The sequence below is a fragment of the Caloenas nicobarica genome, chromosome 16 (genome assembly GCF_036013445.1).
Source record: "Caloenas nicobarica isolate bCalNic1 chromosome 16, bCalNic1.hap1, whole genome shotgun sequence".
Classification (NCBI taxonomy): Eukaryota; Metazoa; Chordata; class Aves; order Columbiformes; family Columbidae; genus Caloenas; species Caloenas nicobarica.
In genome coordinates, this window is record NC_088260.1 from 4368483 (window position 1) to 4392086 (window position 23604).

A 23604-nucleotide genomic window follows, 5' to 3' on the forward strand; every position below is an offset into this window, starting at 1 on the left:
TAGTCGACTAATTTTGAGGCCATTAGTACACAAAAGGAAGCAGGTTGTCATTTAGGTAATTAAAGAGAAAGCAGAAAATTATATGAAAGAGTTAACAAGGGGAAACAGAGGGTTGTTATTTCACCGTGATTAATTCATGGCAGCGGATGGAGCCAGAAGACTCCCACTCCTCAGCTGCCCCCGCACAGGGAAAACGCTGACACAGCGCTTGGGTGACCCCAACCGCTCACAGACCCCCCCGTGACCCCGTGGCCACTCGTGTACGGTGTCAAATTAAATACTAAATGCGTTGGACAGTGAGTTAAATAGGCAAGAAAGATACAGCAAAGGTATCACCTTTATTAACTAACTTGATCTTTTAATTAAAAAGTAGGTTCATATAGTGATAATGGAACACATCTTGCCCAATAGTCAAAGATAAAAACAGTTTAAATGCTAAAAAGCCGGTGACATTGTGCTCGGCGCTGACAGAGCCCACGGACTCACCTGATCTCATTAGAACCTTTCAGAATAACTTGCTCCTGACTGGGGAAATGTTGTTTTCCCCGTCTTGTGGGTGCCAGCTTTCCAATTTCAACAATGTAGGAGGCAGTTCCTGGTTACCACACTAATTGGGAACTTCCTACAAACATTATTCATATCTCTCTACATGGCAAGAAGTCCAGAACAAAAACAATAAACTAAAAAAAAAAAGAGAATGCTTGGCTGTGTCATACTCTATAAATATTTCTGAGCCACCATAAAAAAAAAAGGTAAGAAAAATAGTTCTCATGTCATAACAATCACACATTTAAGGTACTTAAAAAACAAGCTAGTGTTTAACCTGAGCTCTCAGCTATAAAAGTAGTTTTGTTAATCTTGGCATAATTCCATGTTTTATTGCAAGATAAAATATATGCCCACACAGTCATATCTTTTTGCCACTTGTGAGTCTTTCAAACACTCAGAGAACCATGGAAAAATATTAGGTAACTTTCCAGTGTAGCTGACGGGTTGATGATCTTCAGATCTCAGAATTAATTCCAGGTTGGAAACTTCTTCATCCACTGCAGAAAATTAAAGATTTGTATTAAAAGACAGAAACATTCCGTCTAAAATATATTGAGCAATCATGTGTCAATTCACTATATAAATTTCCAGGCTGAAAACAGAATACAAACACAGAATAAAAATATAAAGAGGAGAAAGGTAAACAAAGCACTTTACAGAACGACAACAGTCTCAGGGACACCACTGGGGTGTTATGAAATAAAACCTTCCCAGTTTGTTTTGCAAAAAGGAGTGATCTTTGTGCCCTGGGCCAGCCGCTGAGTCAGAGTTTACACGGAGTGGCACACGCTACGGAGTCCAAAACTGAATCTATCCCTTTACTCCTTGCTTTCCTCCTTCGTGTGCCTCTTCTCTCTCCCTCACCCAGGCCTCTCTCCAAAGGAAAAACAACCGACTGTGAAAACGGCCAAATCAGTGTTAGCCAGTCAGGAAATCAGCCTTGTGTTTATCAGTGCACCTGCCCACAAACGATTTCAAAGCAATTAAAAAAAGCCACAAACCCAACCAAAATCAGTGCAATCACTTCTCTATACAAAATTGCACAAACGCTCGTTATTTCTGGACCCGCTATCAACTCTGCAAATGCTGCTTTAGATTTCACTGATCACAGTGATTCAGTGCCTTTTAATAACGAAAGTAGTAATAATTACGCAGCAGCCAGCGACTTGCACAGTCACTAACTCTTGTCATGGATCTACAGTGAATTGTGGGTACGTTTGTTCCACTGGTTCTTTCTCACTTAGAGCAAATGAGATTATTTCTGTAGGCTAAGCGCCCGCTTGCCGCTTTGCTGGGTCAGCACGGTGCTCAGCAGTTTTGGGGATTTGCTCCTGAAACTTTTTAACAGCAGTAGTTTCAGGATGCAAGTCACGGCGCTGGCTTCGACCTATAAAACCTCCAACTTCTTTTATCTCAGGGCTCTCGTTAGGAAAAGCAGAGATCTCTGCACAGGGACATCACAGCAGAGCGAGGCACGGCGTTCCGGCTACTCAGCATCCATTTCCTACGAGAGCCCATTAGCACGCGCTGAGGAAACCCAACTTATTTTGGAAGAAGACTCAGCGTCTCCAGACCTAACGCAACATGAACCTGCAAAAACAGCAGAACACGAGGTCACTACGAACCAGCCCCAGTCCCCGGGGACACAGCGGGTTTGGGGACACAGCAGGTTTGGGGACACAGGACAGCAGCAGTTCGGGGACCACAGCTGGAATATACTGAGAGGAGAACCGAGCACCAGCTCCTCCTGGGTCGCAGCTGATCGTGGTCAGAAACCCCGTGCCACACAGCTCCACGCTCCACCTCGCTGTGTAAGGACATCCCTTTGCAGATGTGCGCTTGGGTTGTGTCAGCACGGGAAGACCTCTTTTTTTGGTCAGTTTTGCCCCCCATTGTTGCTAGTTGTTTTTCAGTTTCAGGTAGTGTTTGGTATTTTAACCATATCTGGTTAATCTTTTGTCCTCAGAACCAGACAACACGGTGCCTATTGCAAGCATGCAATTCATATTGGCAACACAAATAATCAGGGAGTGAGAAACTTCCTGATTCAAAAAGAAAAAACAATCTGCTACAGGCAAGGCTGCTTTTTTATATTCTGACACAGCTCTATTCAATACATTCTACTTTTGGATCTGAGAGCCCAGGAACAATATGCTAAACCAGCCCTTGGCCACGCTACTGAAAACCACTTCCCAATCTCTTACTCAACAATGTTCATATCCTTGATCCTGTTATCTGTAGCACACAGAAGGATTTTAACTACAATAAGCGGTTTGCAGGTACTCAGGAACGGAGCTGCGAGATCTTACTGCCCAGAGGATGAGGAAGATGCTGGAGAAAAGTTTAATCATTTGACTAAAGGAATTCCTTGCTGCCTTAATGTCTGTTTGCTGTTACAGTGCTCAAAAAAGTTTTATTGGAAATGCATTCTGAGCAGGGCACTTGGAATCTTGTGTCAGGCTCATCCCAGAAGTCCATAACTCAGATGCATTTATAAAGAGGGAAACAAACAAAAAGAAAAATATCAAGTTGAAAACACCTTCATACTCACTGGATGTCATAGAGAAAAGAACGGAAGTTTAACATCTCTTTCTTCTGCAGCAGATAACTGGGTTCTGTGAAGAGCTTCTGCAAGTTCTGCTGTCTATATTGTAATGCAAAAACACTACGTGGAAATCAAAGAACTCAGATAATAAAAATTACAGAGCTGTCAGATTCAAACCAGTGAGCAGCAGGCACTATTTAATTCCCTCTTCTCCCTCCCCCAAGCAGGGCACAGAATCCAACAAGTACAAATACTGATTAAATTCTAAGGTTTATACTTGATCTAGATAATGTTTTAAAGTGTAGTTTAAACCAGCCTCAGGTTAACCTGGTTTTAAGCGCAGATTAGTTGGCCTGCATAGATTAACTAGAACGCGCTTGACAAGTTTTTGCCCAGAACCGCTATGAAGTAGATCAAAGACGTGGTTCAGAAGCTACCCCCGCCGGTAAACACCAGCCTGCTTTATTTTCTGTCCACTAAAGCAATTGTTCTGAATGAGAAGCCAATTTCCAAGCTCAGAAATGCAAGATCAGGTTATAAAGCAGAGTCATGCTGGCAGGTTCAGCCGAGCTGTGACGTGCCGACCCGTGAGCAGGAGCTGACAGCTGGTGGGGCCGCGCAAGAGCCACGAGCAGCCGCTGTTCTGTGAAGAGCTTTTCAGGAATCCCTCCTACAGGACAGGCTTTGCAAAAGCCTACACTGCTGCTTTCACACCAAGTGAAATCCCGCAGATGAACTTCTGAACAAAACATCCTTTGAGTTTATGCAAACACTGGCACACAAGCTCAGTCAGTCTCAGCCCAGCTAAGGTTTTATGGTTCTGAAAGTTATCAAAATTACTTTGACTGCTACTTATAGTAACATTGTTCTGGTTAAGTTCATGTAAGGATTTAAGGAGTGCAATGTTTTCAGAGGTAAAACCTTTCAGCAGAAAGCTGAGGTTTCGGCATGCAGCCTTCTCATTAGGAGTCTGCTTTAAAACCCAAAGCCTAAATTCTCCCTTTGTGATACGCATCAGCACAAGTTTACTCATTCCTAGTGATGAATGGTGCAGTCTCCTTGTCAAACAAGACAGAAATTCTTAAGGATATTTATGAAAACAAACAAGAGCCCCCTTCTCCAATGACTCCTATTGCCCACATATTCAAGGCAGAAACTCCCTAGCAGCATTCATGCTCATAAAATAAATTGCCGTGACAGCTATATATGGGTTATTTTCTTTGACCATTGAGTATGTTCTCTGACCCTGCAATGAAGGAACTAAAACTATTAACCCACAAAAACTCTAAAGTTTTTCAAGCTGAGAGTCTGTTTTAAATTAATATACAAAACTATTCTATGGATCAGGTATTTCCTAAACTGTCCTCCTTTCCACAAATATACACAGCATAATAAACCAGTGCTGAATCTAAGTCATACTGCTGTTTGCTTTTTTCTAGACCTCCTACAGCTTGCTCCAAAATGACTTCTTCCTTCCATCTGTCTAGACACATGCAAAAGTCAAATCCTGTCATGACTCTGAGGAGCCATAAAGAATCCTATAAAAAATTTTCAGGTACTTCATGCTAAGGCACGCAGGAATTTTCTCTTTAGCAAAGCGTGATGAGGATATTGTTTGTAATGTCATAGAAAACGTCAAGCATAAGGGGAAGGATGTTCAAAATGACCCTTCCCAGCCAACTACATCTCGTTGTAGGAGAGCGGTATCTACCGTATTAATGGTGCTGCTGTTGGGGCTGTGGCGAGGGCTGGCGTGGAGGAGAGCGCTAAGCTCCAGATCAGCGACCATCTGTCGAGACTCGGCCAACACGTGCTGCAGCTTCCTCACCGGGGAACCGGTGTCCTGGAGGGGACAGAAAAGGAGCCGAAGTTATTAAATGATCTTTTTGGAATACGTCAAAGGATTGTAACATACCAAGAATCATCGCTTTCGTTTTGAAAAGTCGCAGTTCAAAATACTCCCACATAGCACTGCTCCAGACTCTGTCTAAATGCAGATATTTCTGCTAAACGCAGAGGTCCTGCCTAGAGTCAGCTTTGTAACATCTTCGCATGGACTCGTGCGTAGCGCACACAACGTGAGTAAACAAATAAAGACACAAGAAAGAGGGAAAATCAGGTGGAACAAGAAAGAAAGTGTCCCATAGCTTCTAACAACTGTGTCCAATCGTACTCAGATCTTGTGCTTTACCGAAATTAACGTATATCAGCCAGTATCCATTATCCGGAAGTCTTTAATTTCAAAAGCTTATTGTTTTTTAGACACCATAAGTGAGTTAAGACATATTAAGAGAATAAGAAATTATTTTTAAAAAGTATTTTACCACCTTTGCTTTAAACCTGCTGTCTCATCATTCAAGTCTCCAGTTCTTTCACGCCGGCAAATATCCGCTTTCCTACCATCAGTCACAATTCCCCTTACAATTAATGAAGTACACTCTGCAATCAAATACTGACTTGGTCCACAGCAGCGTTGCAGGGTCTGTTTGTCGGATTAATCACCGACAGATCATTGATCTCCAGAGGAAAGTCTTCATCTGAGAATTTCTCGCATCTGTGCGGCCTGTCTCCCTTCTGGGTGGACGTCAAACAGGGAGAATCCAAGTGAAAAGAACTCAGATCCACATTTTCTTCACTGTTAAAAAAATTAAGACATTGTCAGAAGAAGTATCACCATCCCTTTTAAATTTTCAAAGGAAAATCACAGGACAATATAAATAATTACGGGCCCTGAGCCAAGAAAACCATCAAGCACGTGAGGTTGCTCTGTTCCTCAGAGTGGTTCCCATGTTTAACAGCTTCTTTAGAACAGTTTCATCCTCTGAGGAAAACAGTTTGACATTCATCCTGTTTCAAGAACAACTACGTTACCACGTGCTCGAGTATCTATTTAACCTTGCAAAGAGCACACGAAAGGCAATATCTAGTTCGCCCGATACTCCGGTACTCTTTCTACTCCTGTATTCTACTCCCTTTTTTTTTTTAAAAAAAAAAATCAGCCATTAGGCAAATTCATATCTGTAGCTGTACTTTTCCAGGGAATCTCAGACTTTCAAAGTCATCATCTGACTTTAGAGCGCACAGGAGAGTTTTCCCAGAGAGGCTTTATTTTATTTATTTTTAAATAGAGTGGCAAACACTACATCTAAAGTGCAGTTTGGGTAAACTGTGATTAAACCCAAAACTCAGTTGCCCGACTATCATTTCAGCGTGGAGTTGAAGCATGCAATCTACTGGCATCCATCTTCCCCTAGGTTTTAAAGCAAAATAAAATATAATTTAGCACTGGGTATATCTGAGTGTATTTAGGAGTGTCTGAAAAGCAAATTAAATGACAGCGTGCACCCTTTCACTTCTCTTGTAAAACACTGGGATACAATAGAATTTCTTTTAAGAGAGACAGCTCAAGTTTGTGAGCTTCTGACGAGGAAAAGCTTTGGAGAAATGCCAAGGATACACAGGCTGGAAGGAAGGGGGAAAACAGGTTGGATTTGGGGGCAGGGAGATGGCTCAGCCCAGCAGGAGCACGCTGAACAGGTAACTGCTGACATTCCATCTTTAAAACCAGAATCGAGATAAAAATCCAAAGGCAGCAAATGTTGATCCAACATAAACCAAGTCGCTAAGTCAGAGCAGACAGAAATGATTCCTGCACTACAGGATTTCACAATCCCTCCGCGCTGGGATAAGGTATTTCACCGCGTTAATAACCTTCTTGTTGGCTGTTCCAGAATTCAAGAACTCACGTCAAAAATATTTGCTGGGCTGACAGGGAGGTGCCAGCACCCTTTCCTACGCACCAAATCCATCCCCAGCACCACGGAGCCAGCAATGGAAAAGCGGAGGATCCAGAGGCAAGTCCCAGGGGAATGTTGCGTTTGGCCTCTGCCATTAATGCCTCAACAAGAAGCCCACGCTGCCAACTGCGATACTCCTGCCTTCCTCCCGTTTACGGGGTGAGAATTTATTCGCTAGTAAATTAGTCAGCAGAGGCTGGAGAGCAGATGGGCTGGGATTTGCACCGAGTCAATCCATCCCCAATTAGCAGAGCTCCCAGGACCAAATGTGGGCATCGAGAAAGCTTGATCGCTCAGCAGCAAATCCCAAAGGGGCAGAGCTGCTCTCCCTTATCAAACAATATCTGCTCCACCGGCATTGCCCGGGTCAAATTCGTCCCTTCTCCCCTCAAATCCCCTTAAGGGCAAGACAAAAAGTGAAAGCAATTTTCATGATTCAGCCCCAAAAGAGATGTGGAAGGCTGGCAGTGTGTCATTTGTGCTGCTGGGGGAGGAGATAAGAAAGGTCAGGGAGCTATAAGGGGAATGGAGTCTTTTTAATGATTTATGGCCAGTGGAAACTAGAGAGAGTCCAGACAGAGCGCGAAGCTCAGCGGAGCTGTGTGGGAATGTGCCGGGACAGCATTCTTTTCCAACGGCTGCCCATTCACCTTGTTTCTGAACAGGTCTGTGTCTCTGCACTAACGATTTCTATAATATTTTTGTTTCAAAAGCAATACAGACCGAAAACATCAGTACCTCAGGTATTTCCATTCCATAACATGAATTTGTTTGGACATCAGGCAGACTCGCTGGCTAAAATTCTTTGCAGGTTTAAACAGCTGTTCATTTACTGTACTTGTCAAACCACCACCTGAAAAGCTACTCCCCCTTCTCTGTCTAAAATGCAGCTATGAAATGTCTCTCAAACTTCAGAAATCCATCTAAAATAGAGCTGGTTGGTCAATTTTTTGAAAGGAAATAGAGGAACCAACACAACAAATCCACAGAAAGTCACAGCTCAATGTCCTTGCTTGTGCAGGCATAAAAACAACTTCTACAAATGCGAAGCAGCACTTTGATCTCTGACACCTTCCAATACCACTAAGACATCTGAGGTTTTTTTCCGACATTTCTCAGCATCAGAAACCTCATTCTGCCCGTCCCCAACCACAGGTCCTTTTTCCTCCCCCAATACAAATGCAGGGATCGAGTCCCATGAAAAAAGATGCACAGCAGAGGGGACAGATAGTTGTCCATTAAGTCTTGCCATCTCGTTTTCCTCTCTGAGCGGGGAACGCAGCCTGCGCGGAGCAGCCGTGTCCTACATTCTTGCCCAGCCACCGTGTGATTTCTCAACAGAAATAACACAGTCACTACAGCATCAAATAAAATCTAAGTTTGTTTCTTGCCTTCCAGAAACATCACTGCAGAAGTCCAACTCTGGTCAGGGCGTATTTTACCCACCAGATTTACAAGAAACATCTGGGATTTTAAAAAAAAAAAAAATCTTCTATTTTAAAAAATCTGCATTTTTCTTAATGAGTTTATTTGGCAAGCTATGTGGTGCTGCAACTTCTCCTACCCACGCATCTCTTGGGGATGAGAGATGCGAAAACATAAATGCAGAAAACCAGAATCATGATACCTTAGAGCTATTTTAACTTATTTAAATTTACTACTTTTCACATTGGTAGACTAATTTTAAAACACTTACTTTAAGCATCATTTAAGATAATATAAATTGAGAGCTTGTATACCCGAGTTTCTACATAACTCCAGTTTGTACCTATTTCTTACATTTAACAAGCACATAACCTTTTTGAGCTGGCACATTTCATGTCTTGTGCAGTTTTGAGACAGCTGCAATTTTTTCCATGCTGTACACTTCCATCTCCTTTTATGGGTTTGAAAATCTTCAGCCATTCCGGATCCGATATTGGCTTCCACCGCACATCTTTTTTTATGGTGAAGTTATTACTACAGGAATCAAATTCAGACTTGTGAAGTGCAGTAGGAATCTCTCGGCTTTTGTGGCCGAACAGAATTCCAGTTCTCTCTTCCCAGGTTTTATTTTCATTATCGGTTTTGTCAAATGTGAGGGTGTTCTGGATCAAAGTACTTTGCGAATCTACACAAGAACCGACGTTGAGCCAATGCTCACATTCAGGTAAAGATGACTCAAAGCTTTGATGGTTTCTGCTTTCCACTCCATGCTCAGAAATTTCCCTGTTTCTCAACAGCCTTGTGTTGTTTGCCTCACAAAACACTTTGCTGTCTGGCTCATCACAGCTTGATGCAACATCCTGCTTTTCTTCTTCCCTAAGCACGGCCAAGACTTTCACAACTTTCTGACGCCGGTTTAAGTATGCTGAGGTAGTTTCCTCCACGTCTGATGCATTCAGTACCGGTCTATTATCTACTTCGCACATCTCTGAGGTGGTTTTTACCCTACTTTTTGGAACTGGTGCAGTTCCACACTCCTCGCATATCCCGTGGGTGCCCTCAGTCCTAACCGTGTCTGTCTCGCTGTTATTGTCGGGGGCAGAGAACGCCACGGCTATGCTACAATGGCACAATAAAGAAAACAGTCAGAAATACTGCATTTAAGTACACAACTGTACTCAAGGTTAAAGCTATACATTAACCAGAGGCTGTAGCCAGGGTTCTGCGGTTGGTCAAGCACCAACGGGCAGCTGTGTCCTGCCCAAAGCTGACACAAGCCTGCCCAGATTCAACTGTTACTCTCCAAAATCAGAGAGTATAGTATATAGTATGGTGATTCTGCCTGAACCTTCAGGATGTGCACTGATTTCCTAATATGAAAGCAAAATAAACTTGGATTTTTTTAAACAGAAGTAGTAGCAGGCGAGATTAACACCCCTACCACCGAACTATTAATTTTTTTTTTTAAATAATGAACTCTCTGGCCTGCATACAACTCTTTATTCTGTGACTGATACTCACGGTGTCTCCTGACCAAGCTAAAAAAGTCACTGACAACATCACTGGATGTCTGTGGTTGAGTCCAGCAAAGCCAGCGTTTTCACAGCACACATCTCTTTTAGGATGTTAATTGTGGCTGAACAGTGAAGTCTCAGAGTAAACTACTGAAAAAAAAAAAAAAAGGATTACTTTACCTGCTTTCACGTGCCACCTTTTCATGCTTTTGCGTTAATTCCTGAGAGCTCTCTAAATTGACATGAAGAAATTGCATGTCACGCTGCTGTTTTGCATAGATCTGTTTAAAGACAGTAATTTGCATTAGTGAAAGTCTGGAGCACAGGAACGTTGTCATCAGGTACTAATGCATAGCTTGTCTTCCAAAAGTATCCTCAAAATATTATGATAAATCAATAACTGTAGAAAAAACTGTTGTCAAAAACTTGCAAATCTAAGGGGCCAGCTCTGCATGTATTTAGGAAAATAAAGTTTTGCGGCAATAAATACTATTTCTGTCAGAAGACTGCTGTGGTCTTCTAAAATGGAAACACACTGAACCATAAATACAGTACCACTATTGTTATTTGATATTTAATACATGCTGTTATTATGTTGTTTAAATTATGTAGTATTACAAGACAGGGAATGACGATCAAGGAATTTGGCTTTCACTGCAGGGGATTTTTTTGTAAAGCTAATGTAGACAACAACACACCAATCAATTATTTGCAATTTAAAAAAACCTGATTATGTCTTGAGATCCTCAAATGAGTGCAGGTGAAAATGCTGATTTTCTTGAAAAATAAATCTTTCGGTGCAGGATGTCCCTTTACGCTGCGAGTTCACCTGGGGCAGTGTGGGGGGCAGCCCGTCCCACTCCCAGCGCCCTTCGCGAGGCGGCTGGAGCGTCGCTCGCTGGTTTTCCACACGCACCGACCAACCCTCGTCTCAACAGGGTGCCCTAACTTTACTGCTATGAGGATGGTATTTACTCATTCTTAGATCGAGTAAGTACAATTATACAAAAAAAGGCTAAAAGCACATGTAAATACAAGGATTGGTAGCACGGGTTTTAATTTTAACCAAAAAACCCCCCCAAATCGACATTCTATAGGGATCCCAGCAAGGCAGAAACAGCAAATTTGATTTTTTTTTCTTAATTAACAATACCTCGATCTAATATTTTTATACTGTTCCATGTAGATCTGGAGTTATTTAAAATGTCTTCATAATCTCAGAGTAGAAACACAATTAGGGTTCTACCTGTCGCAAAATTGATAGTTCTGTGTCAGTCCGTGCCTGTTTAGACTTGGCCAACTGAAGAAGCTGATCCTTTCTCTTTGCTTTCTCAACTGTTTCAAAACATATACAATTTTTTAATTACTTGAAGTGAATAGACACAAAGTACATTTGTTAACACGTATGTCTGTAGCAGTAGAAATAGGTACCAAACCATTTTATTGAGATCAACTGGTTCTGTTTCCCCTCCAAATAAAAAGAACACAAAAACTATAAGACAACTAAACAAATCAAGGATTTTCCTCAGACTTTTCACCCGCACCTAGCTTTATTTTCCTAGCAGTAATATTCTGTTCCATTGACCTCATTGTACAGGGAAGTGCTGGGAAACACTTCCCATTACTATTGTTTTTAAAATAATGAGACATGGGGTCAATATTTGGCAAAGGTAATGGCAGATAAAAAGTGATAGGCAAGTAAATAATCTCACAGCAGACAATACCTTGGGTCACCTAATCTTTCAAGGTATGTATTGCTTGTCTGTAATACTGCAGCACCCAGTCTGCCTTTCTTATCCACCCCAGCACAGAAAAGTTCCTCTCTACCCAAAACCAAAGGGAAGATATCAACAGATAACAAGCTGCAGTTTACCAAGTCCTGCATGGTAAACCAGGCTAAACCAAAACCATCGGTTAAAGAAAAGCAAAACGTGAATTTGTGACCATACTACTTCCATACGAATACCAGAGGGAACGGAAGGGCTGGTAATTTCACAGAGCCTGAGCTTTAGGTTTTACATGTGGTTTCTTTTCAGTAGGTCACCATTTTCTACACAACCTACATCAGCAGGGAGAATGTCACCCCCGTTTACTGTATTAATACCATAGGAGACATGAAAGTCTCAAAGAGAATCCTCTGAGCCATTTATTCCCCCATGTGTAACCATATTGGTGAACTTTGTGCTTTTACAAGATTTTATAAGCTGTCTCTGCAGAAGCCCTAGGTATTGCTTTCAGAGAAGAATGACACACAAAATCAGAAATGGAAGGTGGAGAAGCCGCCTCCTTCACAGATGTTAGTGAACTGCTGTTGTCTGGAAGTCTCTGAACTGCTGAAAGCTAAAGCATGAAAAGCCCAGGGCCCACACTCACCAAAAAGCGCTAGCTCATTCCTCAAACGGCCATTTTCTTGTTGGAGGTAAATGATTTCCTCCTGCTGTTTATTGTTTTCTTTCACCTTTTCACAGAGATCACCTTTAAAACAAAACATAGTATTTCCCAGAATGAAAAGGGGTTGTGCTGGTCTACACCAAATTAGGTGCCCAGTAGAAACATTACCTTTCAGCTTATTTGTTTCAAGTATTAGTTCTTTCAATCTCAGTTTGAGGTCTTGCTTTTCTTTTTTGAGGCTGAATTCCTCTGTCTTTGCTGCACGCAATGCACTTTCCAGCTTTTTGAATTTGGATGTAAACTCAGTAATGTAATCAGTTGTTTCAAGTATGGCCTCATCCTGAAATACGAAATAGAATTTATTCTTGATTATTGTTTTCTCTGTATGGATTTTGACAAAACAACCGTACTTCTTACTGCAGTAGTTATAGCTACTTCACAGATTTTCTTCTGAGCTCTTAAGGAAAAAAATAAAAATCAAAGCCAGGAAACAAGCTTGTTCACGAAAATAAACCAATTTATTGTCTGTTGACCACTTTTCCCTTCTCAAACAAGCCCAAGAATTAAACAGCAGAGAGATCAGTGGTCACTAAACCACCACGGTACAGTCGCCAGTAACTGCACTGTGACCACATTTAGTGCCTGGTGAGACGACAGATGTTACCTTCAGCTTCAGCATAGTAAGAAGCTCCTGTTCTCTCGCTTGCAGCTGCCCTGTTTTTAGAGACAGGTCCAAAACCGAGCAATGGAGACTTTGATTTTTCTCCTAGAGAACAGAAATAAGAGTGTCAGCTACTACTTCAGCAATTCAAATAACTATTTTTCCACGAAACATGTCCACAAGTTTATTTAAACATCATAAATGGCAATGTGGGATTCTGAGCAAGCTGTGAGGATCTGAGAAAAGGGGACTGGAGTAAAAATTGTTCCTCAATTCATTACAACCAACCTTGCTTGAGATCAAGGGTCTTCATGTCCTGTATGTCTCAAGCCGATTAAACAGATGAAAATGCAGAATACTGCTTTACTCTATTGCACACAGTGGAAAAATTATCCCAACAAATACATAATTGCCAAATCACTTTTAAAAAGTCTAGAACTTTTGAATACCAATTATTTTCATATCCTTAAACTGTTTTCAGAATGTTAGAGTTCATCAATCAAAGCTGTAAATAAAACCTTCTGGAACCTCCTAACTACGTATCAGCACCGTTCTGGGGGCCAGCGCTGCCTTTTGCAATCTCAGTGCCTGACATTTTTGGAGGCAGGCTGGTTCTCAGCAGTGTTCCCCAAAACTAAGCAAACAGAGCAAACTCCAAATCCTAATTTAGGAAAGCATTTTTGTCTTTTTTTTCCCCCCCAACAAATCAGAGCTCTATACCTTAAGTACTAAAAAAAAAAAAATATGCAACTCAGGAGCCCTAATATGAACTATTTATTCACTAGGGAAACTCACAAATGCCACTGGCATTTTGTACACGCAAGAACTGCAAAAATCAGACCATTGCTCAACTCCTACCTCCAGGGCCTGACAGTGAACAGTTGCATCTGTCACTTTTTGAGACAGCTCTTTAAACTTCTGTTGTGTATTTTCAAATGTTGTCTTACTGTCATTCTGCTGAGATTCTAAGAACTTTAACCTTTTGGTCAGTGATTTTATAATTTCATTTCTCTTGTTCAGCTCATCTGAAAAGAAGGGAGACAAGGTATCTGTGAGAAATCAGCTCAGATACTGTCATGCAATTTTTTAAATCTCAGAAATAGTTTAATCCGGTGGTTTAAAATCATGTGATTCAGAAGCGGATGCTGGCGTTGCATGCTCTGAAGCAGGATTCCCTTGCTACCCTGGTCGGATGAAATACAAACTCTGTGGGGACCTCTGTACTGTGGCTGTCAAACGAGACTGTTCTGAGCTGCCAGGTGACGAGCTGGTGGCTTGTGGTTGATGTCAGAGCTGCCAGGTGATGAGCTGGTGGCTTGTGGTTGATGTCAGAGCTGCCAGGTGATGAGCTGGTGGCTTGCGGATGTCAAAGCTGTGCAGCACAACCTCAGGGCACAGGGCTCTGCAGCGCACCAGCATGTTCACAAATTGTTCTCTTCCCCCACATGTATTTCATCAGGTTTTTTTAAAAGAGTCCACAGCAGCAATTTACATATTCAAACAAGAGCGATCTGATTATCATGTCCCCTTCAAGATCAGACCACTTTAGTATTCCTGTGGAAATGCGGATCACAGAAAGCCAACCAAATTTAAGGTTGATGGGTAGGAAATGGTTCCTTATAGCATGCCAAATTATTTTTGAGAAATCTAAGTGCCTGAACATACTTAAAAGACCAGGGTCTTATCCTTTCCACACAATACTTACGGTTCAATAAACTGCATCGTTCTGCCAAGGTCAGGACTTTTTGCCGATCACCTTCCCAGGCTAGAAGCTGTCTCTGGTGCACCGCAACCATGTCATTGAGTTCCTGATCACGATCTTTCAGTTCTGCAATTAAAACCTGGAGTTCTTGCCTCTGTTTCTGAATGGTGCTGTTCTCGAGGCTGGGGCCAAGTTTCTGTAACAGGTAACACACGGAACACATTTCAACACAAAGAAGTGACCAATTCTCTGATAATAAAATTGAGGTTTTGAGTAAAAATATGTTTAGATTATAAACAGAGAGCATTCGGAAAAGTCCCTCATGCTTGCGGTACCACCTGTGGTCCCTGACTGACACCATTAGCGGTACAACGAGCATTTTCATGTTCAAATCAGAGCACTCTGGTTGTCAACTCTCCTTTTTCACCTGGGGCGAAGCAGAGCGCGGCAGGGATGGATTCATAGGGGCCTGGGGACCGAGCGCTACCAGGCACCAGCGGACATCGGTCACTATTTATGCCAGTAACGTCCAGCATGGAGGCCGCCTCTGATCGCCACACGCCATGGTGACCCGCCGAGCCTCCCGCTGACCTGCGGGAAAGAGACACAAGGCGGTGAGGGGGGGGTTAAGCCCTGTGGCCTCCGCGGGCCCTGAGGTGCCACCGGCCCGAGGGGGCAGCCCCACCTCCGCCCCTCGCTCCCGGGGCAGGCCCGGGGCCGCCATCCCCGCCACCCCGCGGCCTCCCCGTTCCTCCGGGGCCTCCCCCGCCAAACCCACCGGCGCCCTCGCGCGGCGCCCCGCCCCCGGCAGCCGTTGGGTGGCCGCCCAAGGCGACAGTTGGGCAGAAGCTCCGCCCCCCCCGCCATGGCGGAGGACCGCGGGTTCGAGTCCCGCGCCCGCCCAAGGCCGCGCTGAGCTGCCTGGAAAACGTCAACATTAATAATGTGGGTAACAGGAGACGAGTAAGAATTGACCGCATGTTACAGGATGGCGGTAACTACCCTGCTGAGCTTTTAAATGGAACGACTACAGCAATACTCGAAATGACACCATTCTCATGTGAACCCATCAGCTTATAAACAAACAAACAAACAAAAAAAAAAAAATCACAGAAAAAAAGAGCTTTACTGGTAGAGAACAGGGCATAAAACAAGTCACCTCCTTGGGTTTGACTTCATCTGGGTTTCAGTGACAGCAGACTGTCAATTCCAGGACTCTGCCACCAGGGAGCATTTAACATTATGAAATGGAGCAGCGAAACACAAAGCACAACTAAAATTGCCTCGCCTAGAAAACCAGCAGGGTTAGGACTTCGTTTGGAATGATGGATATCAGCTAAACGTTTCAGACAAATTCACATGTTCCTCAGCGTTTCCACTTACTAGAATACAATAGTTCAGTTGGAAGGCACCTTACAGTGATCATCTAGTCCAGCTGCCTGATCACTTCAAGATGCGTTTTCCTATAATTGTTAACAAACCTTTAGAATGTTTGTCCTGTTCTGATTTCTAAGATTTTACACAGGTAAATGAGATGGATAAGTTTCTGTACATCAGCCACATGTTCAACAGAAAGGACAGCAAACGAAAAAACAAGCATTTAAGAACTTAAATTATTTTCCTGTAAGAATGTTAGAGCAAAGTAGCTGTAAAGAAAACACAAACTGTATTCAGTGAGGAACAGTAATTTTATTTAAATCTACTTCATGCGTAAGCATGATAGAACCCCAATTTAACTTTGGCAAATATCACAACAAAAAAAACCAAGCAGCCTATACAGAACAGTGAAAATACCAAGGATACGGGTTCTCCGCAGTTTCACTGCAGAGCAAACAGATGTAGAAGGCTCACTTTGGCTACGTCATTTATAACCATATGATTAAATAAAGGTAATCTTTCGCTATCACTTCTTGACTTCTCCAAGATCTTCAATGCTATCGTCATCCACCTAGGAAAAAAAACAAAAGGCCAAAACACAGCATAGTAAGTAAGTTTTCTTCTTACATGTCACAATATTCACCACTGCGCATGTAAGTGTGGGAGAAGGACACAGCACCATCCGAGATTCCCTGCTGTAAATTCTACACGAATGACATGTGCCTGCAGGACACAGCCGAGCCCATGGGGCTCCGAATAAGGACGAGCTACAGAGTTATTTCAGAAAGAATTCCAATATGAGAAATGCCAGAACAAAGAAACCGCTTGTAATTACAGCAGCACAACCAAACCCAAAATTAGCTAATCTCCTCTTGTGAAGCATAAGTGGCTTTGTTTCTGTTTGCAGTTGTTTTTTGTTTCATTTTTGTTTAAATTTTTTTATTTTGCAGTGTTTTAAGAGATTTTTAAAACCAGGATGGCAATGTTAGAATACTCAGGCATTCACCATTAAGAAAGAGCCACAAAGAAGCCACAGATTTGACAGCTGGACTTACTCCAACGTGCCTCACTCCCTGTAATATCCAGTGACCACACTGCATGTTTAGGGAGTTAATGTTTCTTGGATAACAGAAGCAACATTAAACTTGAAGTCTAATCACTCCTTTACCTAGTCATTCCTAGGTGGGAATGCAACAACTGCTCTTCTATTTTTGCACAACAATCTGTGCTGCCAAAGATGAAACCCCATTTCAAAAAATCATTGGAATGTCACAGGCTGCTGTGGAAAACGAGAGTTCTGACAGAAGAAAAGGGTTTATTACCTCAGGCCACTTCTCCTGGATTACATCGATAATGTCGTCTGTAAAATCCCCCTGAATGATGATTTCATCTTCTCCTGTTACTGAGGCACCACAGGAAAATTTCTGAGCAAAAAACCTTTGTGCTTCCTTAAGATCAATTTCTGTTGACGAGAAAATGGACAGTTTAAGTACAACAACTGTCATAAAAGTATTTTCTCAAGTTTAAAACCAAAATCTTGTGTTAACCGTTGAAAAACTAGTGGCAATTTACAGTTAAAGCTTTGCTACAGTTTCAGTTGAAGGCAAAAGTCTGTTGTTTACACACAAAGCAACTGACTCTACAAATCTAGCAAACTCTTCAAGGCAAAAATCGCTGAATGTCCCGTACGTGCTCTGTTTGCGCAGGTCCACGCTACACACACTCACCAGAAAAGGACACACAGAACAGATTAAAAAGCCCCTCCAGTTCTGAATAACTTCTGTAGTTATTGAACAAGTTTTTCCCCAGAAGTGCCTCGGTGTGTTTCTTTCAGAAACTCGTCCCAAAGTTTGCAAATGCCATGGAAATAAGGACTTCAATAATTTATCGCCGAGGGAAGTCGGTGTACCTTTGGCATGCTTTGGAACTGCTAACAGCGCCTTGGGACTTTCACCTCACACAGATGGAAACAGATCACTCAACGTAATACAATCAGAAGAAATATAGTGAGGTTAAAGGAAAGCACATCTAACACCAAGGAAAACCACATAACAAAAGCCAACTCACCAAACGTTGCAAGGCCACATACTCTTGTGACGTATTTCTTTTTTGCTCTGGGAATTTTAGCTATTGTAACTTTCTGTGGTACAGTCTTCTTTTTCTGTTTTATCTGACCCCTTCCACCTTTAAAACAAAGTGCGAGGTTACATCATTAGTTAAATGATGTCACACTTACTCAAAGAAAAAAGCATATAAAGTCAGATTTCATGCCTATGAACAAAGAAACTTATCTTCCCATCAGTACTGGTAAACAAAAACATATTTTGCACATTGTTTCACATTCGTTTTTTTAAATTATTATTTAAGAAAGGTCCCACAAAGCTCAATATTATAAGAAAAATATATGCATGTGAAATGTGCACTCAAGTACAGCTTGCACAACAGAACCCTGCTACAATTATCAAAAAAGGGGTTTTCCCCACTCTTCACTAATCACTGCTTGAGGTCTACATTTAACCCCGTCTTTCAGGAATTGTTTTTTGGTTGTAATCCTAGGAACAAACTGTTACTTTAATGTTTTTCCATGAGTTTAACATCCTTGGGGTTTGTATCCAAGGCAAAGCAACTGACTCATGTCCACCCACTGAGGCCACGAGGACGCATCTGCTCAGGCTGCTGCGTTCAAGAGCAGATTAAGTTCTAGGTACCCGCGTGCGACCCTGGTATGAGCCATATATCGATACAAGAGCTCGCAGATAACACCACGGCTCTGCAACAGAAGCCAGCTACCGTAGTTCACTGCCAAACTTCCACGTGATTTAACATCTTCTTTCTTACTGTCTGTTTCTAGGTCAACCTGGGGGAACATTTCACATATCAGGCCACTATTAGTCTGAGTGAAGCATACAAAAAAAAAATATATTCCACTCATTAGGATTCTTCATGTCAGATTAAGATCTCACTTAACTTTGTATACAGTCATCAAGTTGCTCCAGGGTAACCAAAGTTTCATGTTCTCGAGCCTTCTCAGCATGAAAAACTAAAGAATTTCTGACATGTGAACTAGCCCCTTGTGACGACTTCTTTTTCTAACATGCAGCACTTTCAATTCTACATTAATATGAATTGGTATCCGGTAATTTAAGACAGTAAATTTCTGTCTTAAAAATTGTTCAGTAAATTTATTCAGTGTCTTAGCAAGTTTTTGCTTGGTTTTCCTCACCCTCTCTCTTACAGTCAATTTTATACCATCGTACTTAACATCATACCATACGTTTTCATAAAACTTTAGATTCTAGGAGAAAATCCCTAAATATTTTAAATACTATTATTTTAGAAGCAGAAACCAGACTGAAAGCTAACCATACCACCTCACATCATAAATTAATGTTGAAAGAAAATGTCCTAGAGTCTCTGGGAACAGCATCCAAGCTACAGAACACAAATTACTGTTGTCACTACGAATAGCCAACTGACAAGTTAAACACAACTGGTTACCAAGACACAAAAATAAAACATCTGCAGTGATATGTGGCTTAAAATATTAATCTTACTGGGCTATTAACCATAATTTCTGAAGCACTACAGACACAAATGACACACCACAGGCAAATGCATATTAACAACCCCAGCATTCTGATTTATGAAGGAAAGTATGTTAATTAATTAAGCAGAAAGAACTCCAATGATAGAAGATAAAGTGTGTTTGAATTGTTTCATATATTTTATATCTTCCAAAGTTGGGGTTTGAAACCATTTTTCATTAGTATTGCTGGGAAGAGACACAGCTGTTAATGGAGACATACGTGATAGTTTTAAAAGCATAAGACCAAATCCTGTTAGGTGTGGAAGGAAAAAAGGCAAAAGCAGAGTCAGGAGGCATTAATAAAGGAAAGCAGTCTTTGTTCTACTCTGCAAGCAACCTATAAACTGCTGCTCAACAGGGCAGAAACAAGGACTCCGGGAGGCATGCCAGCTGATTTTAGACTGAGAATTACTCCCCAAATAAGTGCACTAGCAAAGACAGAACAACAAGACAAACGATCCAGGGCATCTTTCACTCGCTACTGCTGCCACTCGATTCTTCCAGCAGCACGTATCACCACACCAACTCTGCTACCTCTGCAAGAAAGATATCTGGTATCTTCTGCGCAGGGTCAAAGCGTAGCTAACAACCAAAATGCGAGGAATCCGTGCCACAGTCCACAGCAGCAGGTGAGAAAGGGATGCCCCAAACCGCTCAGAAATCAGTACCGCAGCCAACTATTTAGACCTTGCCTCTCTTTTGCTTCTTCTTCTCTTCTTCTTCTCCTCCTCCCGCAGTTCCTTGGCCTTCTCCAGTCCCAGCTTCCTGTTTAGGTGAGTTTTCTTAAATACATCAGAAAATAATAGGGAGAAGAAAAAGAACAAAACCAGTGGTCAGACAACCGCACCCTTACAGGAACAGAAAGTAAGGAACTACTACTACTGATATTTTGCAAAATCCATACACTTTTTGCTTAATTGCACCAGCCCCTTGACTGATTTGTTACATCTTCGTTATAGTACTTGCCCAAATTAGACTCCAGAAAAGCTCAAAAGATATAGTTATAATTTCAATACAGTCTCTTCACATAATTTCCACAGAGACAGAAATTCATAGTAGTGTTAACACTGAAATTCCAAATGCAAATCAACACATTCCTTATTATTAATGACCTTTCCTCCAGCCATCCACAGCAGACTGGACAGACAGAAAATCCAATAAACTTTTTTGGGAAACAAGTGCATGGGTGACTGGTTGTAGCTGGAGCCTTAAGAAAGCTCAAACATTATTACTGAAAGTACACATTGTTTATTCAGTGTTTTCTGACATTATCAAACATATTTTCACAGCATCCAAAACCATGGTAGACTCCTAAGAAAATGATTATCTTTCACACTTGATACAGCAGGAAAACGGAAGAGATCAGAAATGGACAAGGTCAAAGATTTCTGAATATGTCTAAGGGCACATATCAGAAAATAGAAAATATTCTTACCTACTGTAAGTTTTGCAAACTCATCTGGAAAATTCTTTTCTAACCACTGTCTGCATTTAGTCACATCAGGCATGTATTCGCAGTACTAGAGAAGAAAGGGCAGATGAATGTTGTTAGCAGAGTAACTACAAAATACATCACGAAGACACCAAAATAAATTTGCAATTCAGCTCAGCCATTTCTCCCTAAGGTGACTGAACACCAATACTACACTAGCGCATAAGAAACCTCCTGTCATCCTAAAGATGACAGTGGCTGAAGCACAGAACTGCCACAATTAAGAAAAGCCAGAAAAGGTAAGAAAGAATCATCATAGTCAGGAATCACAGGACAGAAAGAAGAAACTCAGACAACAACAACAAAAAAAATGAACTCACCTCTGTTGGCAATGAACAGACTAGAGAAAGAGAGGGGGGGAAAAAAATAATAGATTACAAAAATAAGTTATCCACTTACAGCCTTAGCATTAAATTCAAAGTGGTATTTAAAGTTAGGGATGACTTCTTACATCATAACTTCTGGTTAGAACCACACATTGCCTCAAAAAGATTACTTTATTGATCCCACTGCACATTTTAATTTTTCTCTCATTCGTCACTGGCTCACGTGCTCTGAGTTAGGATAAAACTACCACAGCAGGAACAGCCAGTCAATGAAGGAAGGGAAGGAGATCCCTACAGCTTTGGGAAAAGTTAAAAAAACCCCTTCAGTTCTACCAGAGACAAAAGATGCACCAAACAAATTTTCACGTTATTTGGTCAGCTTTTCTTTTTCCACGAGCTGCCAATACCCAGAAGAGGGACTCAGCTCCAGAACAAACACAAACCAATCATGCAGACCTTCCTGCAGAACAGAGATTCTTTCCTAATCCCCTGCAGCTGTATTCAAGTCCAAAGTAAAATAACATACCTATCTAAAAACATACCTGTCAAGATTATTTACCGCCCTTTAAATTTAATCCACATAACTACAAACGTGATAATTCTAAACATGGTGCAACAGTCACTTACATTAATTCTAACTTCATTTTTTCTTGTCATACTAATGCTCAGAGGCCTTGTCTGTGCTAAAGGCTTTACCGGCTTTCTGCTCAGCAGTTCACAATCTGAGCACTACTCCCACCAAAGTAACTTTTACACACAGAAAGCTGTTAGTACCTCTTTCTCTCAGAGGGAAGACCCCTACATTTCAACAGAAACGCTTCAGATAAAAACATATGACACCAGCCATTTCAGAAAGGCGATCAGAAGGGTCAAGCTGACCGTGGTCTAGCTCCTCAATAAAAGCCGACCAAAGGAAAATCTCCGATTCTCCCATTCTGCTGGGCTGCCCTCACAAACAGCACGGTGTATAAATCGTGGACAACTTCCCCTTCAGCACTTGCCTCCGCAGTAGAGAACCCGAAGAGGATAGTCAGCATCTGACCTGGCACCGCTCCTCACGTCTCCTCTGCAGTCAGGGACCACAGGCTCAGCGATATCTGTGGCCATGTCACAAGCCTGCAGGTCACAGAACGAAAGAATTAGGACCTAAGTTCTGGGTTGAAATTATTCACGTCTTTCCCAACTCAACAAGAATCTCAGAGAAAATAGGTACAATTGTAAGAAGCACAGGAGAGATCAGAGAAGGAAAACCAGGAGTCAATAAATACTGAAACAAATATTGGAAAATGGCTGCAAAAGATACCAAACAGCATGGAATTTTAGCACATAAGGGGAAAACCCAAAGTGCCACAAAATGCAGTGTAAAATGAAGAAAGGTCTGCGAGAATACCACATGGAATTATAGAACATACTGGGTTACTCAAAACGTGAAGTATGTTCAATAAATGGTATATGAATAGAAGGTGCACTGGGGGGGTACAGGGAGGCACTGCCAGTGTACCGGCAAAGAAAAGGGGTCATTTAAATTAGTGTCTAAAGAGTTACAATCTGATCCTGGGACACTGGCAAGAAAAACCCCAACCACCACAAAACAAACAAACCAAACTCAACCCGCTAACACTAAATCATGGTTTACACGCACACATTTCCAGGTAAGGGGCTCAGAAAACAGGAGTCGCCAGGGAAGGGCTTTGCAATGCACGAGTTCCCCGGGATGAGGGGAGCAGGGGGTGTGGAACTCGGGGCGCTGAGGGTAATGAAGGGTGGGGGGTTCGGGGCGGGGGGACCGCAGGGAAGGGCCGCAGAGGGTCCGGTGAGGGGAAGGGCGCTGGAGGAGCCGCGGAGATGGGAACGGGGGAGGGAGGTGCTGGGAGCCGCGGGGAGAACCGAGGGCGGGTCGGGGGAAGGTGCTCGGGCAGCGGACGGGATGGGGAGCGCAGACACGGGGGGCAGAGCTGAGGGAAAGGAGGGCGCCCGGTACCTGACGGGGGGATGCTGAGGTACGAGACGGGGATCACTGCGAGGGGAGGCAGAGCCGCGGTACCGGGGGAGAGGGGGGGGTGTCGGAGCTGGGGAAGGCCGCCCGCCCGCCGCGCGGCTCCCGCAGAGAGGGCCGGGGCGGCAGCGGCGCGGGGTTACCGGGGAGGCCCCTCAGGCCGCGGCGGCTCCTCCCGCTCCCTCCTCCGGCGGCTCCGCACACCGCGGCACGTGCGCGCGCCCTCTCGCGAGAGCCCCGCGC

The 23604-nt window shown here is 42.6% G+C and overlaps 2 protein-coding genes across 3 annotated transcripts; both read right to left on the reverse strand.

The window, feature by feature from the left end:
* Positions 1-379: 379 nt before the first annotated feature.
* Positions 380-15354, reverse strand: CCDC62 (coiled-coil domain containing 62). Of its 2 annotated transcripts, XM_065646510.1 has the most exons (14): positions 15270-15354; positions 15012-15175; positions 14588-14780; positions 13741-13907; positions 12886-12987; positions 12390-12561; positions 12204-12305; positions 11077-11165; positions 10011-10111; positions 8689-9435; positions 5552-5729; positions 4806-4937; positions 3101-3193; positions 380-1046 (listed from the first exon to the last, which is right to left on the reverse strand). In XM_065646510.1, the coding sequence occupies exons 2-13, from the start codon at positions 15045-15047 to the stop codon at positions 3107-3109; spliced, it is 2106 nt and encodes a 701-aa protein (XP_065502582.1). In that variant the 5' UTR covers positions 15048-15175; positions 15270-15354; the 3' UTR covers positions 380-1046; positions 3101-3106. The 2 variants fall into 2 exon arrangements, with proteins under 2 accessions (XP_065502582.1, XP_065502583.1); XM_065646511.1 differs by lacking the exon at positions 8689-9435.
* An 899-nt stretch (positions 15355-16253) lies between these two features.
* On the reverse strand, positions 16254-23580 carry DENR (density regulated re-initiation and release factor). Its single transcript, XM_065646541.1, has 8 exons — positions 23347-23580; positions 22367-22481; positions 21360-21379; positions 20983-21067; positions 20240-20329; positions 18029-18145; positions 17284-17423; positions 16254-16532 (listed from the first exon to the last, which is right to left on the reverse strand). Exons 2-8 carry the CDS (start codon positions 22470-22472, stop codon positions 16488-16490), a joined length of 603 nt encoding a protein of 200 aa, XP_065502613.1. The 5' UTR covers positions 22473-22481; positions 23347-23580; the 3' UTR covers positions 16254-16487.
* Positions 23581-23604: the final 24 nt, after the last annotated feature.